The sequence below is a fragment of the Canis lupus genome, chromosome 26, assembly GCF_011100685.1.
Source record: "Canis lupus familiaris isolate Mischka breed German Shepherd chromosome 26, alternate assembly UU_Cfam_GSD_1.0, whole genome shotgun sequence".
Taxonomy (NCBI): domain Eukaryota; kingdom Metazoa; phylum Chordata; class Mammalia; order Carnivora; family Canidae; genus Canis; species Canis lupus.
In genome coordinates this window covers 31,288,300-31,307,669 of record NC_049247.1, presented here as the reverse complement: position 1 = coordinate 31,307,669, position 19,370 = coordinate 31,288,300, and the positions used below count along the sequence as shown (strand labels likewise).

The 19,370-nt window shown below is 43.9% G+C and overlaps 1 protein-coding gene across 1 annotated transcript in view; it reads left to right on the top strand.

Annotated features, from left to right (window-relative positions):
• Positions 1 to 5,043: 5,043 nt before the first annotated feature.
• MAPK1 (mitogen-activated protein kinase 1) overlaps positions 5,044 to 19,370 on the top strand; it is a 119,954-nt gene continuing 105,627 nt past the window's right edge. Inside the window, 1 exon segment of the mRNA NM_001110800.1 lies at positions 5,044 to 5,346. Coding sequence (NP_001104270.1) covers positions 5,228 to 5,346 — 119 coding nt within the window. The 5' untranslated portion in view covers positions 5,044 to 5,227.

Genomic DNA, 19,370 nt, shown 5'->3' with positions numbered 1-19,370 from the left:
GATGGTTTGGCAAAGGCCTCACTCTGAGTACAATGGGGAGCCACTGATTTGCTTTCAGAAGGAAAGAGATATGGTCAAATTTGTTATGGAAAGATTGACCTGGGTGTAAAGAGAAGCAACTGGAGATGGGCAACACTGAAAGCAGAAGGACTAAGGTTTCCGTGGTGCTGTAGGTGAGAGAGTCGATGCAGCGAGCTTTAAGTAGAAGAATGGCAATGGGGATGAAGTAGGTATGTCTAAAACAGTGCTTTTCAAAAGTGTGTGACACTTGAAGTTAACTAGACTTATGGTGATCGTCTCACAATATTTATACATATTGAATTATTATGTTGTACACCTGAAACTAATGTAATGTTGTATGTCAATTATACCTCAATAAAAAATAAATAGTGCTTTTCAAAGTTAAATATGTACACAAACCACCTGGGGAATCTTGTTAAAATGCATATCCTGATTCAGTAGGTCTGGGGTAGGGCCTGAGATGCCACATTCCTAACAAACACCCACATAGTGCTGATGCTGCTGGTCTGGACACCACATTTTGAGTAGCAAGGATTTCAGAAATATGATTTTATTATTATGATTTTATTTTTAGAAATTTTATTTTTTTAAAAGATGTTATTTATTCATTCGTTAAAGACATAGAGAGAGAGAGGCAGAGACATAGGCAGAGGGAGAAGCAGGCTCCATGGAGGAAGCCCCATGTGGGACTCGATTCCGCTACTTTGGGATCACACCCTGAGCCAACGGCAGATGCCCAACCACTGAGCCATGCAGGCGTCCCTAGAGATTTTATTTTTAAGTAACCTCTATACCCAATGTGGGGTCTGAACTTACAACTCTGAGATCAAGAGTCCCATGCTCCACCAACTGAACTGGCCTCAGGATTTTCAGAAATATTCAGAGTTTATAGGAGTTTGTGATTGGTTAGATGAGGGAAGAGTAGGCAAGGAGGGAAATGAGTTGTTAAGGATCATATTCAAATTTCCAGCTCGAGTATCTGGGTGGTGATGCTACCCAGACACAAGATGAGGAACAGGTTTGGGTGGGGTAGATAATAATAAAAGATAACATTTATTGAGTATTTGCCATGTGCCAGGCTCTTCATACATGTTGTCTTACTCATTCTGCACAAAAAACTTATGAGATAGGTACTGTTGTGATCTTCATTTTTTTTCTTAAAGATTTTATTTATTTATTCATGAGAGACACACAGCGAGAGAGGCACACAGGCAGAGGGAGAAGCAGGCTCCATGCAGGGAGCCTGAGGTGGGACTCCATCCCAGGTCGCCAGAATCACAACCTGGGCCAAAGGTGGCGCTAAACCACTGAGCCACCCGGGCAGCCCCTGTGATCTTCATTTTAAGAGTGAGGAAACTGAAGTCAAGGTCATACAGGTAGCAAGTGAAACAGCCAAGCTTGAAACCCTCTGGCACTCTGAGTGCAGGACTCCTGCAGCTAACCAAAGGCAGATTGGATATGTGGAGTTGAAGCACCTGTGGAGAGGTCATGTAAAGCTGGTCAAGGTCGACAAGCTGGACTGGAGGTCAGGAATGGGATTCTGAGCAACGGCTGAAGACCTGAGGGGAATTCAGGACTGGAGAGAATGAAATCATCCAAAGAAGTTACAACCTACCACCTAAAAGTGCTGTCAGTCTTGTTCCATTTTCTTTTTTTTTTTTTTTTTAAGATTTTATTTATGTATTCATTAGAGACACAGAGAGAAAGAGAGAGAGAGAGGCAGAAGGAGAAGCAGTCTCCATGCAGGGAGCCCGATGTAGGACTCGATCCCTGGACTCCAGGATCACGCCTTGGGCTGAAGGCAGGAGCTGAACTGCTGAGCCACCCAGGGCTCTCCCATTTTCCTTTTGCATTCGATTATTACAAAGGAAGAATCTGAAAAGACCAAATTATTTTTGTAATAAATATATTTTTCTTTTTAGATGTTTGTTCTTTATCCCTGAAATCTAAGAAATTTTTCAGATTATATCTCGAAGTTGGTGTCTGCTTATTTTTCTGGATCCCAGTGAATTTACTCAAATTTCTACCTGCACTTCAGATCTTTTCAGACCTAAAGACAATTTTATTATAATTTATTATTGCCTGAAATTGATTTGTTCTTCTTTTAAGGGATGCCTAAAGCTTGAATCTTCATGATGTTCTCCTGCTTGTTTTTTTCTCGAAGAATTCCACCACTTTGAACATATCTTTTTTAAGATTTTATTTATTTATTCGCGAGAGACACAGAGGCAGAGACAGGCAGAGGGAGAAGCAGGCTTCCTGGGGGCAGCTGTATGTGCGACTCCATCCCAGGACCCCAGAATCATGACCTCAGCCACTCAACACTGAGCTACCCAGGCGTCCCTACTTTGACATTTTTTTTTAATATTTTATTTATTCACAAGAGACAGTCAGAGAGAGAGGCAGACAAACTGTGGAAGGAGCCTCGGTGTCCAACGAAAGATGAATGGATAAAGAAGATGTGGTTTATGTATACAATGGAATATTACTCAGCTATTAGAAATGACAAATACCCACCATTTGCTTCAACGTGGATGGAACTAGAGGGTATTATGCTGAGTGAAGTAAGTCAGTCGGAGAAGGACAAACATTATATGTTCTCATTCATTTGGGGAATGTAAATAATAGTGAAAGGGAAAATAAGGGAAGGGAGAAGAAATGTGTGGGAAATATCAGAAAGGGAGACAGAACGTAAAGACTGCTAACTCTGGGAAACGAACTAGGGGTGGTGGAAGGGGAGGATGGGCGGGGGGTGGGAGTGAATGGGTGACGGGCACTGGGTGTTATTCTGTATGTTAGTAAATTGAACACCAATAAAAAAAAAAAAAAAAAAAAAGAGAGAGAGAGGCAGAGACATAGGCAGAGAGTGAAGCAGGATCCATGCAGGAAGTCTGATGTGGGACTCGATCCCAGGATTCTGGGATCACGCCCTGGGCCAAAGGCAGACACTCAACCGCTGAGCCACCCAGGCGTTCTGCTGCTTTGAATATTTCTTATGTTTATCTTCTATATTACTGATTTGCTCTTCTGCACTGTCAAATCTGCTTTTTACTACATTAACTATTGAATTTTACTTTGGCTATTGTAGTTTTAATTTCACAGTACTCTCCATTTATCTTGGCCTGTTCTTCAAAAGATGATTTTCTCTTATAATCAAGAATCTTTTTTTTTTTATAATCAAGAATTAAAATTAGGGATCCCTGGGTGGCTCAGGGGTTGAGCTTCTGCCTTCAGGCCAGGGAGTGATCCTGGAATCCAGGGGGCGTGATCCTGGAATCCAGGGATCAAATCCTGCATCGGGCTCCCTGCGTGGAGCCTGCTTCTCTCTTGCCTGTGTCTCTGCCTCTCTCTCTCTCTCTCTCTCTCTCTCTGTGTCTCTCATGAATAAATAAAATCTTAAAGAATAAAAATTAGGTGTCCTCTAAAACTGGATTCTGCTTGGTGGACTAAATATATTTCAAAGGAGAATTTTTTGCCTCTAGAACTTTGTCTTATTTCCCATGCCACGTATTTTTTTTTTCCTAGCAGGTTTTTTTTTTTTTAATTTTTAAAGATTGTATTTATTCATTCATGAGAGACCCAATGAGAGGCAGAGACATAGGCAGAGGGAGGAGAAGCAGGCTCTGTGCGGGACTCAATCCCCGGTCTCCAGGATCGCACCCTGAGCCAAAGGCAGCGGCTCCACCACTGAACCACCCAGACGTCCTGCTAGCAGGTTTTTAAATATTTGCTTATTCACCTCTGAGATTGACTAAACTTTGCTGACGTCTAGAAGTCCAGAGTTGAGGGCTTTCAAGATCACAGTGTTGGAGAACTGGGATGTAGGATCTTGCATCCTTACTTCCCCTCCAAAGATGGCCTGGGAAATGCTCAGAAGCAGTGGCTGTTAGCACTCCTGTCTCATTTGTCTTAGCTATTCCTGGTATTCACCTGCTTTAGGATTCTGATTTTAAATTTTCAACCTCTGGCGTTTGTGAGTACTTCAGGGCCTCGGTGTGTTTGTCTCATTTTCTCTAGATCTTAACGTTTTGGTTTTGGTGTTTCCATCTTTGCATTTGTTTTTTATGTCCTAAGATTGTCTACCTGTACTGACGTGGGTCTCAGTCTCTGACTCTGTCTTTCTCCACTAACCCCAACCCCTCAGTCGGCTTTGTATTTCTTCCTGGCACTTAAGATTTTATTCATTTATTCATGAGAGACACAGAGAGAGAGGCAGAGACACAGGCAAGAGAGAAGCAGGCTCCATGCAGGGAGCCCGGTGCGGGACTCGATCCCAGGACCCCGGGGTCACGCCCTGGGCCAAGGGCAGACGCTCAACCACCGAGCCATCCCGGGGTCCCACTACTTGAGTATTCTTTACCTCTCTTCCTTCCTGTCTCATCTACCCACCGGGTTATCTCCTCACTCTAGAATGTGGATGCCCAGGAACAATGCAGCTGCTCACCAAACACTGGTGGAAGGAAGGTGTCTGATTAGCGGATCCTGAGCCTCTCGCTGGAGGCTTTGTGTTTCACACTTTCTCAGTATGCAAATATCTTCCGTGGTCTCGGTCCTGCCTTTCATTTTCCTGGCCGCGTCTGGAGGCCTCGGTGTGTGCGTGGGCCACGGGGTCGCGCGGGCCCGCGGAGGTGTGCGGAGCGTCGGCATGCCGCACGCGCGGCCCCAGGTCGTGCCCCGGCCCAGTCAGCGCCCCGCTCCGGGGCTCGCCTCGCCCGGAAAGTTTCTCAGGCCCGCGGCCCCCATCCCCGTCCCGACGCCCTGCCGTCCTTCTGCGTCTCGGAGCCCGCATCCCGCGCCAACACCCCCGCGGGCGCACGTGACCAGGCAGGGCGGTGACTCCGCCGCCGCCGCCGCCGCAGTGCCCCGCCCCGACCTGCCGCTTCCGCCGGCCCGCGCAGCCCCGCCCCCAGGCGGCGGGGAACCAATCCGCGCGCACGCTCCTTGGCCCCGCCCCGGCGCCCTCCTCGGCGCGCGCCCCTCCCGCCGCCCGCCGGCCCGCCCGTCAGTCAGGCAGGCAGGCAGTCGGTCCGAGCGGCCGTAGTCTCTCCCGCGGTCCTGAGCGCTGCCCTCCTTGCTCCTTTCCGATCAGCGTCGGCAGCTGCACCCGCAGCGGCGCAGTCCCCCCGGGAGGCGCGGCGTGGGCCGAGCGGCGGCCGCGGAGCGTCGAGCCTTTCGCGGCGGCGGCGGCGGCGGCCCGGCAGCCAACATGGCGGCGGCGGCGGCGGCGGGCGCGGGCCCGGAGATGGTCCGCGGGCAGGTGTTCGACGTGGGGCCGCGCTACACCAACCTCTCCTACATCGGCGAGGGCGCCTACGGCATGGTGTGGTGAGTGTCGGCGCCTGTCCGCAGGCCGCGCCACGCCCGCCCACCCGCCGCCCGGAGACGCGGCGGACGCAGCCGCGGCCTCGTCTGCGTCCCGGCCTCCCGCGCCGCCGCGCCCCCAGCCCGTGGCTTCCGCGCGGAGTGGGCGCCGGGGGCCTCGGGCGGGGCCCGGGGGCCGCTGGAGGTTTGGGTGTTGCTCACTGCGCTTCGCGGGCCGGCCTCCGCTCGCCGAGGGGAGGGGCTCGGGGGGCGGAGGCCAGTGTCCGGGGACCCGGGGATCCGGGCGCGGCGCGGGTTTTAGAGCCGGGACCCCCGGGAGGGGAACGGAAGTGGTCCCCGGGCCCCCGCCCCCGGCCCCCATGATGCTAGCATCTTGGCCTTCCTCTTGACATCCCGACTGTAGAGCCAGGAATTCCATCGGATGCTCGTCGGTGGTGGTGTTGGCCGCGGTCTTGTGTGCAGAACCTGAAATAATCTTCTCCCCTCCCCGGTATTCCGCGAACGGCTTTCATTAAATATTTTCGGTCGTGCTAACGGTGCCCCGCGCAGGCTGTCCGTAAAAAGCATCAGTGGCACCGCTGTGGGTTGTGAAATATTTTAATCTTGAAGTTTTAAAATGGATTTTAATACCCACACTGTATGCGTTTCAAGAAGGATAAGCCTGCACCGCTCTCTTGGTTGATTTATTAGTCATTTGGAGTTGGGCTTAATTTCACTTTTTTCTTTACCCCTAGTGAACTCTCTTGGCGTAAATGTATTCACACGTTTTAGCAGAATTGTTGTGGACTTGAGCTGTTAATGATGTTTTAGTGGTCAGTATATGTGCAGCCTTAATGGAATTCTTGCAGGACTACGTGCAGCCTCCCTTATCTTGATCATATCCCTCAGAAACGTTCTTGGTTCTTTTTATTAGAATTAGCTGTATTATTTTGTGCTGATGAGGACTTACGGAAGCGTGGGCTCCCTTACACCTCTTTCTTGTGTGTTTTGAGTTGAATGAAGGAAGCAAACATATTTACGGAACACTTGGTGGCAGGTACTGTACTAGGTATATTATCTCATTTTATATGAACAGCCACCTTCGAGGTGGTGATATCCCTCTTTCAGGGGAGAAAATATTTCGAGGTGGAGCAAATTCTTCAAGTCCTACGTCTAGAAGAGACAGACTTGAGATGATAGACTGAGATCCTCTCTCATTTGCTGGAGCTCTTTCAGTTATATTTTGTCTTTAAATAGTGTTATTAGTAGCTTTAGAGTTTGGTATATTTTACTGTTGTAAGCAAATCTGTTTTAAAAATGTATTCAAATTTAAGTGATTGTGATTTTAGAAATGCCATAAAGGGCCTGTTTTAACAAGTATTTTAGACTAATTAAATTTTAAAAAGACTAATTGAATCTTGACTATTTTCATTCTCTTGAGGAGCAAAATGCTTCACATATACAACTGTGAAAATTAACGTGAACTCAGGTTTAGGAGCCAAAAGAAGAATTAAACTAGGTCAGGTCTAAAAGAAATAAGGCCCTAGAAAGTACTGCCCACAGCATCACTTCTCTGTCATAACATCTGATTGCTATGACACCTGCTGGTAAGTAGGCATGTGTCATGAGAGGTTCAGAATTGTCCATCATGTCCCATGGCTCTTTTTGAAAATTTAGCATCTAACATATGGACTGAAAAAACTTTAGGTTTAGGATACTATTTTTTTTTATTTTTAAATTTTTAATTTTTTTTTTTTTTTTTAGGTTTAGGTTACTTTAATTGAAAGTTTTTTTTCCCCCCGATGAGATTATTACTAGTTTGAAGATAAGTAAGATAGGGTAACTATTTCTTTTTTTTTTTAATATTTTTATTTACTTATTTATGACAGTCACACAGAGAGAGAGAGAGAGAGAGGCAGAGACACAGGCAGAGGGAGAAGCAGGCTCCATGCACCGGGAGCCTGACGTGGGATTCGATCCCGGGTCTCCAGGATCGCGCCCTGGGCCAAAGGCAGGCGCCAAACCACTGCGCCACCCAGGGATCCCAGGGTAACTATTTCTGTCATTGCTGTAGACATATTTGACCTTCCAAGTCTTTATTAGGGAAGATGCCAAGTACTTTTACAGTAATCTTCCTTTCCTAAAATCCAAATACAAGTACAACTGGAATTAAAATCCTTGGTCCAGATTATAGTTTTTAATCCTTACCTTAGTAAGAATGTAATTTATGTTGCACATCATTAGTGTTTAATAAGTGTTGATTAAGAATGCTGGGTTTAGGGATCCCTGGGTGGCGCAGCGGTTTGGCACCTGCCTTTGGCCCAGGGCGCGATCCTGGAGACCCGGGATCGAATCCCACATCGGGCTCCCGGTGCATGGAGCCTGCTTCTTCCTCTGCCTGTGTCTCTGCCTCTCTCTCTCTCTCTCTGTGACTATCATAAATAAATAAAAATTAAAAAAAAAAAAAAGAATGCTGGGTTTATGGAGGGCTTCTTGAATGAAATGTTAATATTTATTTATTTTAAAAAATATTTTATTCATTCATGAGAGACACAGACATAGAGGCAGAGACACAGGCAGAGAGAGAAGCAGGCTTCCCTGCAGGAGCCCGATGTGGGACTTGATCCTGGGACCCCGGGGTCACACCCTGAGCCATGGCAGGTTCCCAACCTCTGAACCACCCAGGCTTCCCGAAATGTTAATATTTAAATAGTGATATTTAAGAGTGGGTATAATTTTGATGGGTAATAGGCACAAGTGAGTTTGAGCTGTGGAATATGATCATGGAAAAGTAGTTAAGTAGCAAACTGTAGAGGACTCTAAAAGCAAAAATGAGCATTGTTGTATATTAGTGCAAGGAAGAAACATCAGTGATTTTGAAAAAAAAGAAGTCCTATGGTCAATTCTGAAATTTTTGAGGGGTAGATCAGCACTGGTGGAAATGATAGAGAAAAAACTGTGATGAGGGGAATCAATTAACCTATTGTAATTGTCTAGAGGTGAAGTGATATAGTGGCATTGGAAAGTAACAGATGGAAGTGTTGAGAGACCTTGTTAAGATGGAATCGTGGGTGCTTAGGTGGTTCAGTCAGTTAAGTGTCCAGTTTTTGATTTCAGCTCACGCCTTGATCTCAGTGTCATGAGTTCAAGTTATGCATTGGGCTCTGCACACACACACGCACACACAAAGAATTCGTGCAGTTCCTGGATGGCACAGTCAGTGGAACATGTGACTCTTTATCTCAGGGTTGTACATTTGAGCCCCATGTTGGGTGTAGAGATTACTTAAAAATCAAATCTTTAGGGCAGCCCGGGTGGCTCAGCAGTTAAGCACCACCTTCAGCCCAGGGTGTGATCCTGGAGACCCAGGATCCAGTCCCACGTCAGGCTCCCTGCATGGAGCCTGCTTCTCCCTCTGCCTGTGTCTCTGTCTCTCTCTCTCATGAATAAATAAATAAAATCTTAAAAATAAAATCTTAAAAAAGAAATCCATATGGGCTCTTATCAGAAGAATGGTAGACTGAATTATGGCACGTATGGGAAGAAGCAAAGGATGATGAGATCTTAAAGGACAAGAGTCTTAATGAGGTGAGATTTGGATTTAAGAGAGATTTCTGAGACAAGGATTTTTTAGTTTGGGTATGGTCATGTTTGTTAATTCCAAGGCTTCTAGTTTGGAAGTCTGGGAGGATGGTGTGCCTGTTATCAGAGAAGAAATACTGTAGACAAAGCAAGTTTATTAGGGATACATAGTGAGTTGAGACTTAGTAAGTTGTGATGACTATGGACTATTTAGGCAACATCTAGAAGGCATCTTGAAATATAGAAAAGGGAAATAGAATCGAGATGAAAATTAATGTAAGTGGTAGTCTTTCATGGATGAGATTCTTATATGAGATCTGAGGTGACGGATTAGGTGAAATTGCAAGCAGATGTGTATATTCATCTTTTTAGTAAATAGATCACACATCCAGTAGATTTTCAAAGAGGTCCATTGTCCCAGAAAGATTAAGAACCACTGAGGTAGAATGAGAATACCACAGAGGTAACCCTGACAAATATTTCTTTTAAGTCTTATTTTTTTGAGAAAGGAGGAGAGAGCGCTCGCTCTCTCTTCCTGAGAGCATTCAATGGGGAGGGGCAGAGGGAGATGGAGTCTTAAGTAGACTCCTTGCTGAGCATGAGCCTGACTCAAGATTTGATCTCACGACCCCAAGATCATGACCTGAGCTGAAACCAAGTATTGGACGCTTAACTGACTGTACTACTCAGGTGCCCCCTTGATAAATATTTTTTAAGAGGTAGGCAGAGGAATGGGATCCTAAAGACTGGTCAGATGTATAAGAATTAGAAAAAAACCTAGACCCCAAGGAAGGGGAAGGGCTTGGGGAGCCCTACCTTGTCATGTACCATCAATAAAGTATACTGTACCCAGCCAAAAAAAAAAAAAAAAAAAAAAAAGAATTAGAAAAAAAAATGAGTGAGAGGAGAAACGGAAGTTGTTTATGCTTGATCATTTATTAATTAAGATAGGTAGGGCAGCTCTGGTGGCGCAGTGGTTTAGCGCCGCCTGCAGCCCGGGGTGTGATCCTGGAGACCCGGGATTGAGTCCCACATCGGGTTCCCTGCATGGGGCCTGCTTCTCTCTCTGCCTCTCTCTCTGTCTCTATGAATAAATAAATAAAATCTTTAAAAAAAAGATAGGTATCTATTTTGAATAGGTTGAGTTCTGAAACAGTTTTTGGAATGATTGAGAGGTCATGGGGTCATCTCCATAGAGATAGAAATAGAGATACCTTGAGAATGGATAAGATACGGGGGGCAATGTAAGAACTGAGCCACAGGAATGTCTGATTTTAGGTGTCAGCAGAGAGGGCAAGTTACAGAAGAGGACAGAGAAAGTGTGGCTAGAGAGACCAGACAATGAGGAGTGTGCATCATCAAAGGAACCCAAAAGTCTGTAGTCATCAGGGATTGGTATTGAATACTATAGAGTACTAACAGTGCAACTTGAAGAGAGACAAAATTTCAGTGTGATCACCTTCTCTATGGTACAATATCCTGTTTTTTTGAGGCATGTTGATTATGGCAGACTAGTAGCGCTACCATTTAGTTAACACTTTGCTTATGTACATCAGTTAATCTTCAACCACATTGCAAACATGATTACTTTGCATGAAAGTGAGGAAACTTGGGACAGAGAGTTTAGTTAATTTGCCCAAAGACACATGACTAGGAAATGATAGTGCATCCCATTCTGTCCGGTTCCTAAATGATACTCAACCAAAGATGAACGTTGAGAAAGTCTATGCTTTCAAGAAATACATGTCTGCTTTTACTTGTATTAAATTTTAGCCTTGTAATTTTTTATTTTTTAAAGATTTTTTTCATTTATTTTAGAGAGAGAGAGAGAGTGTGCTTGAACACGAGTGGGAAGGGCAGAGGGAGAGGGAAGGAGAATCCCAAGCTGACTCTCTGCTAAGCCTGGAGCCCCATGTGGGATTTAGCCTCAGGATCCTGACATCATGACATGAGTTGAAACCAAGAGTCAGATGCTCAACTGTCTGCACCACCTAGGTGCTCTACTTTGTAGCCATTCATTCATTCATTCATTCTGTTAAAAAGATTTTACTAAAAAAAGATTACCAAAATCTTTTTCCCAGATAGAGTGAGGGGCAGAGGGAGAAGCATACTGCCCGCTGAGCAAGGATTCTGATGCAGGCTTGATCCTCAGACTCTGGGATCATGACCTGAGCTGAAGACAGTTAACCAACTGAGCCACCTAGGTGGCCTATTTATTTATTTACTTATTTATTTATGATTTTATTTATTTATTCATGAGAGATACAGAGAGAGGGAGGCAGAGACATAGGCAGATAGGAGGGAGAAGCAGGCTCCATGCAGGGAGCCCAATGTGGGACTCGATCCCGGGACTACAGGATCATGTCCTGAACCAAAGGCAGATCTTCAACTGCTGAGCCACCCAGGCGTTCCTATTTATTTATTTTTAAACATTTTATTTATTAGAGAAAGAGCACAAGCTGGGGGGGGGGGGGGCAGAGGGAGAGGGAGAAGCAGACTCCCTGCTGAGCAGAGAGCCTGACACAGGGGTCCAGAATCCTGGATCCTCGATCCCAGGATCCTGGGATCATGACTTCAGCCAAGGGCAGACACTTAGCCAACAGTTACCCAGGTGTCTGAAATATATGGATTTCTTTTTGTTTTTATTTTTAGTTTTTTCATTGTTAACATTGATTGGGGAATGTTTAGGCCTTCCATGTGTATATGGTGAAGGCAGGTATGCTAAACAATCTATGGTGCATGGTACAGTCTGCACTGGAGAATCGTCCTGTCAAGATGCTTAGCAGTGCACCCCTCCATCCCACCCCTGAGAAACATTGGGGTGGGATGTTGAAGTCCTGTGCTCCCCTAAGGCTCATCTTCTCCATAAACTTACCCTTATTCCTGTTGGCTGTAGCACTCCCTCCCTTCCTGAAACTGTTGGGTATTCATACCAACTGTTTGAAAGATGAGACCAGCAGTGGTATATATCACCTGTAGAAGCTCAAGACCTACAAGTATATCTGAATTCAGATTCTTAGTTTTGCTTATTAACTGTAAACTTCTATTTTTATTTATTTATTTAAAAATTTTTTAAAAAGATTTTATATACTTATTCATGAGAGATACAGAGAGAGGCAGAAACCATAAGTAGAGGGAGAAGCAGGCTCAATGCACAAAGCCGGATGTGGGACTTGATCCTCGGACTCTGGGATCACGCCCTGAGCCAAAGGCAGATGCTCAACCACTGAGCCACCCAGGTGTCCCTATTTTTAAAGATTTTATTTATTTATCCATGAGAGACACAGAGAGATGCAGAGACACAGGCAGAAGGAGAAGTAGGCTTCCCACAACGAGCCCAATGCAGACCTCGATCCCAGAACCCCAGGATCATGCCCTGAGCCAAAGGCAGAGATGCAACCATTGAGCCACCCAGGTGCCCAGCTGTTAACTTTTTTTTTTTTTTAAGGTTTGTTTATTTATTCATGAGAGAGAGAGAGAGAGGCAGAGACACAGGCAGAGGGAGAAGCAGGCTCCATGCAGGGACCCCGACGTGGGACTAGATCCTGGGCCTCCAGGATCACATCCTGGGCTGAAGGCGGCACTAAACCACTGAGCCACCTGGGCTGCCCGAACTGTTAACTTTTAATAAGGGAGTCTCTGGTATGCTTTTGGGAGCTCAAAAATCTTAGTACACCGGTTTACGTGAGGTATTGGAAACTCAGTGTTTCTGAATAGTTTTGAGTACTTAATGAAATTACTTTTAATATTAGTAACATTTCTATTAATGTGTGGGATTCTAGTGATTAGCTATAAGTGATAAGCCATTTCCATGAATTTAATTTGTATGTTTTCACCTCTCAAGTATTTATGAAAAGTTTTTTATGAAAAGCATCTGAGTTTTCTCAGGAACCATATATAATTTATTCTATACCTTGCTCACGTTAAGGTATCTACTCATCAAAAAAGAACTGATTCCCCAACAAACTTCCAGAGCTATTTCACCCTGAATCCACTCCATTCCACTCCACCCACCCACCTAACCCTGAGGTGCTGTTTCTCCGCTTTTGTTTCTCTTTGACTACTTGGGGCTACCTCACATCGGAAAGCAGGCAGGATAGATACTCTCCAAGGTCCTTTTCAGATTTTCAGTTTTAGGACACTTTCTGTGTTCTGAATCCATGGCCCGTAGGAGCTGGGAAGTAAGGGTGTAGGGGTATGCCACAATCAATTAACTGATATTAGCTGCAAGCCTACCTTATTTTAGGTACTGTGGTTTCAAGTTCATTTGCATTCTCATCTTTAAGTTGATTTTTTTTCCACTTTACAGATAAGGAAACCAGGCCTCATGTAATTTGTCCAAGGTTCACAGCCAGTAAATATACAGGAGAACTGAGATTTATCTAGATCCGCAAACCTGTATTATTACTTGATTGGCTTTGCTCTGTATACCAAGCTACCTGGAAACATGCTCCCTGCAGCTTGAGTTCTTGAATGCGTTGGCACTAAAATATAAAATGATAATTGTCATAGATGACTTGGGGCTATAGGAAGGTAGAAGAGGGAAAAGCTTGATACCTGGAAAGAATGAGAAAGGTAGGGTCAGACTTACTTTTAGGAGGGTAGCGCTGATTTTTTTTTCCATCCCTTCTACTTACCTCCAGCAGTTTCTTTATTTCCATTAGCTTAATATTAAGTGCGTACCTGACCTACGTGCTAGGCAGTAAGATCAAAGTGGCAAACAGAAATGGTTTTTACTCTGATGTTTACTGTCCCAACAGGAAAGTAATAACTTACTGAGTTTGATGAAGTGCATAGTGCTACAGGAGAGCATAAAAGATAGAGCTGGGATGGTAGTCCAGGAAGATTTCTTAGAGGAAGTGGTGTTTAAGTTGGGACCTGAAGAATGATTTGGAGCTAGCAAATTGAAAGGTGCTGGAGTGTTTCATCCACTACCTTACAGAAAATGACTGAAGAAATTGAGTTTATTAAAATTCAGGGATCTTTCTCGTGGTACTCCAGAGACAGCAAGTGCAGTTAAAACTTCAGGTATGGTTGTAACCTGGAACTAGAAAATAGACTAAATCACCTACCTCCCTCTATATTGATGTTTACAAAAATCTTGCATCCTGCGTCTTTACGCAGCTAGGGATTTTTTCTTTTCTCTTTTACACATCCCATGCATTTGGCAGAAGAGTGTTTATTCTAGCTTCCTTAAGGTATGTGTCTTTAGTACATTGACAGCCAGAGGTTAAGAGCACTCTGAATCTAATTCCTGGGAGAGAGAATCTGATCCAGCTTGGGATAGTGTTCACCTCTGGTCCAGTCAGTTGGTGGAGTCATTTGAAAAGGCTGGATGGACTTCTTTAAGGTGTGAGGGATGAGGTGGGGGTAGTCAAAAGTCCTATTGACTGCTGACTTACCAGGTTCAAGTTCTTAGTGCTGCTTCCCCTGCTCTTCTCTGAGCTGGAATTTTCCCCTGCTTTTTGGAGCCTGTGGGAAGGCAAGAGAGGAGACATGAAGATTGGGAGAAGTAGTTGAGGCAGAAGAAGGGCTTTGGGTTGCTTTTAGGATTCTTTTGTTTTCCTGTCTCTGGCATTATGGTGGTGGCAGCTGCTAAACTGAGTGGTATCTCAAACTTTAATATTTGATACATATCTAACATGTATGAGTTATGCAGGCTAACAATAAATACTTAAGAACTCACCACCCTCTGAGTGACTTTTTTTTTTTAAAGATTTTCTTTTTCTTTTTATCTTTCTCAGAACACAAGCATGGGGGCGGGTAGGGAGAGGGAGAAGTAATCTCCCCACTGAGCAGGGAGCTCAACCTGGGGCTTGATACCAGGACTCTGAGATCATGACCTAAGCTGAAGGCAGATGTTTGTTTATTTTTTAAAAAAATTATTTATTCATGAGGGACACACAGAGAGGCAGAGACACAGGCAGAAAGAGAAGCAGGCTCCATGCAGGGAGCCCAGTGTGGGACTCAATCCCAGAACTCCGGGATGACGCCCTGAGCCAAAGGCAGATGATGCTCAACACGTAGAGCCACTCAGGCGTCCCAAGGCAGATGTTTATTTTTTAATTTTTTAAAAAGACCTTATTTATTCATAAGAGAGACAGAGAGGCAGAGATGTAGGCAGAGGGAGGAGCAGGCTCCATGCAGGGAGCCCAGTGTGGGACTTGATCCCGGTACCGTGGAATCATGCCCTGAGCCAAAGGTAGGTGCTCAGCTGCTGAGCTACCCAGGTGTCCCTGAAGGCAGATGTTTAATAACCAACTGAGCTATTTAAGTCCGCCCCCCACGCCCTTCAGTGACTTCTTGACCAGATTGTCTGAGGCCAGCATTCTGATACTTAGCCACAGCCTTCACTCCAAGGTTTAACTTCTTTCTGGGAGCCTGTACAATGGATTGAGAGCATGGGTTTTCACCACTTACATATGTGGCTTTGACAGGTTATCCAGATTATACCTTGTTTTCCCCATCTGTAGAAAGGTAGTAGTGGTGTACACCTCAGTGTTGTATTAAGTGAGGTATGTAGGTGAAGTGCTGAGTTCTCAGTGTCCAATTCATGATCTAATTATTCCCTTGAAGTCAGTGGGCCTTGCAAATCTGGATCCTCTCTCACCTCAGTCTCTTGGAATATCCATTTCTCTTAAAATTTTTATTTATTTATTTAAAGATTTAATTTATTTATTCCTGGGAGACACGGAGAGAAAGGCGGAGACACAGGCAGAGGGAGAAGCAGGCTCCCTGAAGGGAGCCCCATGCGGGACTCCATCCCGGGATTCTGGGATCATGCCCTGAGCCAAAGGCAGACACTCAACCACTGAGCCACTCAGGTGTCCCATTTTATTTATTAATTTAAGAGAGAGTGTACACATGGGTGGGGGAGGAGTAGAGGGAGAAGGAGGGGGAAAGAATCTCAAGTAGACTCCACACTGAGCTCATGGAGCTGACACTGTGCTGGATCTCATGACCCTGACCTGAAACCAAGAGTCAGATGCTCAGCTGACTGAGCCACCCAGGTGCCCCAGTCTTTTGGAATAGCTTCTTGTAGTATAAAGCAGCATGTGCATTGGGTCACACAAGTTGTTTGTCAAGTTCCAATTGTGTGATCTTGGGCAAATGCCTTTCCTATTTTTTGATTGAACAATCATAGAGCATCTTCTGTGCCAAGCCCTGAGCCGTGTTCCTGATCTCCCTCACAAATGTTGCAGTATAGTATTAGGGGCAGACTGATAAATAAATGTGTAATATGATAAAAAAAAAAAACACTGTTATAAAATCATTCTCTATTGAGCAGGTAACTCTGGCTAACCTTTCTAGTTATAATTAACAAATAACATATATACTAGGCACCTTGTAGTTGTGTGGGTACGTCAGTGAAACAAACATGTGGCCCTGGGAGCTTGCGGTGTTTGGAATGGCTGGTTTAATGGGAGTGGCTTGAAGAGAGAGTTAGGCCTGGTCACGGCCTTCACTTTTAAGTTCTTTCCAGTGAGCTTCCTTTTATTTCTCTTTTTATAGCATTTATCCCCAGGACAAGTTTAAAATTTTTTTTTTGGAGTTCATAGATATTTCATTTAATTTTCAATGGCCTTCCTGTTCTGCATTTGGAAAGCAGAAAGGGTGGATTATGCACAAACCTGTTTTTTTTTTTTAAAGATTCTATTATTCTAAACATTTTATTAATTTGAGAATGAGAGAATGTGAGGAGAAGGAGCAGTAGGAGAGGGAGAAACAGGCTCCCCACTGAGGAGGTACACAATCCCAGGACTCTGCGGTCATGACCACAGCTGAAAGCCGGTGCTTAACTGATTGAGCCACCCAGGTGCCCCTAGATTCTATTTTTTTTTTAAAGATTTATTTATTTATTTATTTATTCATTCATTCATTCATTCATTCATTCATTCATTCATTCATTTATTTATTTATTTATTTATTTATTTATTTATTTATTTATTTATTTATTTATTTATTTATGATAGGCATTGAGAGAAAGAGAGGCAGAGATTCAGGAGGAGGGAGAAGCAGGCTCCATGCTGGGAGCCCGACGCGGGACTCAATCCCGGGACTCCAGGATCGCGCCCTGGGCCAAAGGCAGGCGCCAAACTGCTGAGCCACCCAGGGATCCCCCCTAGATTCTATTTTTTAAAGTAATCTCTATACCCAGTTTGGGATTTGAACTCACAACCCTGAGACCAAGATTCACGTCCACTGAGCCGGCCAGGCACTCCATGCACAAACCTAGTTTTTAAGCTTTCTGTTTCTATTTAAACTTTAACCTTTTTTTTCTTTCTTTTTTCTTTCCTTTTTTCTTTTATTTATTTGTGAGCACACAGTCCCAGAGGGAGAGGGAGAAGAGACTCCCTGATGAGCAGAGAGCCTGAGATCATGACCTGAGCCAAAGGCAGATGCTCAACTGACTGAGCCACCCAGGCGCTCCAAGCTTTCTATTTCTATTTAAACTTTCTGTTGTTATTAAATGAAAATGAAGCATCTCTGAGCAGTTTCTGTACTAAGCAGGACATGTTTGTTTTCTTTTTTCTTACGTGTCCCCTGAAATAATTTTTGAGAATCTGAAGCCCTGTCAAAGTTGTCCTCCCTATTTAAGAATCATATTCTATTGTAAGAAATAAAACTGTGGTTGACAACTAAAAAGTTGATAGGATAGCCTAAGAAAATTAATAGTTTCTTTCTCAGCAAAACAGTACCCTAAATTCAAATTCTTTAGCTCTAATTTTTCAAAGTAATTTCAATTATAGCATTAATGGGTTGTTTTCCAAGCCCAGGTACTCCCAGAGCCTCTTGTCCCCAGTGTTGGAGGGATGACCAGGTATGAGTCTGATGCAGATTCTGAGAATTCCCTTTAAGGCCAACTTGACCCTCATAAGATTAGACAAATGGACAGAATATGGTAGTTGCAGCTCCTACTAATTATCAGGGTCTCAGGTTTTGCAATTTGGACCTTAATTTGGGTTAGCAAGCTCTTTTAAAATACTCCTGTCCCCCTTACAGGATGTAGCCTCACTCATCCATTTATATGACACTGATTTTTAAAAAATTAACCAAATGGCAAGCAAAAGAAGGCTGTGTCTAGCTTTCTTTCTACCTTTTAAAATAGCTATATCAGTATAATACAAAATTCATAAAATTTTAAGTGTTCAGTTCAATCAGTTTTAGTAAATTTACAAAGTTGTGCAACCATCTAAAGTGCAATCCAGCTTTAGAACATTTCCATCATTCCATAAAGTTCCCTCTTGTCATTTGCAGTCAGTTCCCACTCCCACTCCCACCCCCAGGCAACTCCTGATCTGCTTTCTGTTTTGCTTGTCCTTAAACTTTCATGAAAATAGAATCATGCAAGATACAATTTTTTGTATCTGGTGTTTTCTTCACTTACATGGTTTTGAGATTCATCTGTGTCATTGCCAGGATCTGTAGTTTATTTTTTTGTCATTAAATAGTAATTACTTGGTTGGATATACCAGTTTTGGGGTTTTGTCTATTATGAATGTTGCTAATATATATTCATGTATAAGTTTTTGTGTCATTTGGTTTTATATCTTTTGGTTAGTTGGGTTGCTGGGTCATAGGACAAATGATTTGTGTGTGTGTGGTTTTTGGGAGAGGATGGTAAAATGAATTTATTTTATTTATTAAAAAAATATTTATTCATGGGAGACACAGCAAGAGAGGCAGAGACATAGGCAGAGGGAAAAGTAGGCTTCTCGCAGGGAGCCCGATGCAGGACTCCATCCTGGATCCTGTGAGCCAAAGGCAGACGATCAACTGCTGAGCCACCCAGGCATCCCAAAATTATTTTATTTTAAACCATAATAAGACAACAAATTAATTCACTGAATGAATATGAATACCCTATGTATTGTGTACGAGTCTAAGTCCTGAAAATAGTGTGGTAAACAAAACTTAGTCCCTGACCTTGAGGAAGTTCCTTTTTAGTGGAAAAGATAGACTAACATTTCACGGACTGGTAAGTGCTATGAAGAAAACTTTTATTTTATTTTATTATTATTTTTTTAAGATTTTTTTTTTAATTTTTTAATTTTTTAATTTATTTATGATAGTCACACACAGAGAGAAAGAGAGAGGCAGAGACATAAGCAGAGGGAGAAGCAGGCTCCATGCACCGGGAGCCCGACGTGGAATTCGATCCCGGATCTCCAGGATCGCGCCCTGGGCCAAAGGCAGGCGCCAAACCACTGCGCCACCCAGGGATCCCAGATTTTTTTTTTTATATAAAGATTTTATTTTTATATAAAGATTTTATTTTTATTTATTTTTTTTATATAAAGATTTTATTCCAAATTTATTCATGAGAGACACAGGCAGAAGGAGAAGCAGGCTCCCTGTAGGGAGCCCGATGTGGGACTTGATCCCAGGACTCCAGGAGCACACCCTGAGCCAAAGGCAGATACCCAACCGCTGAGCCACCCAGGCGTCCCTGAAGAAAACTTTTA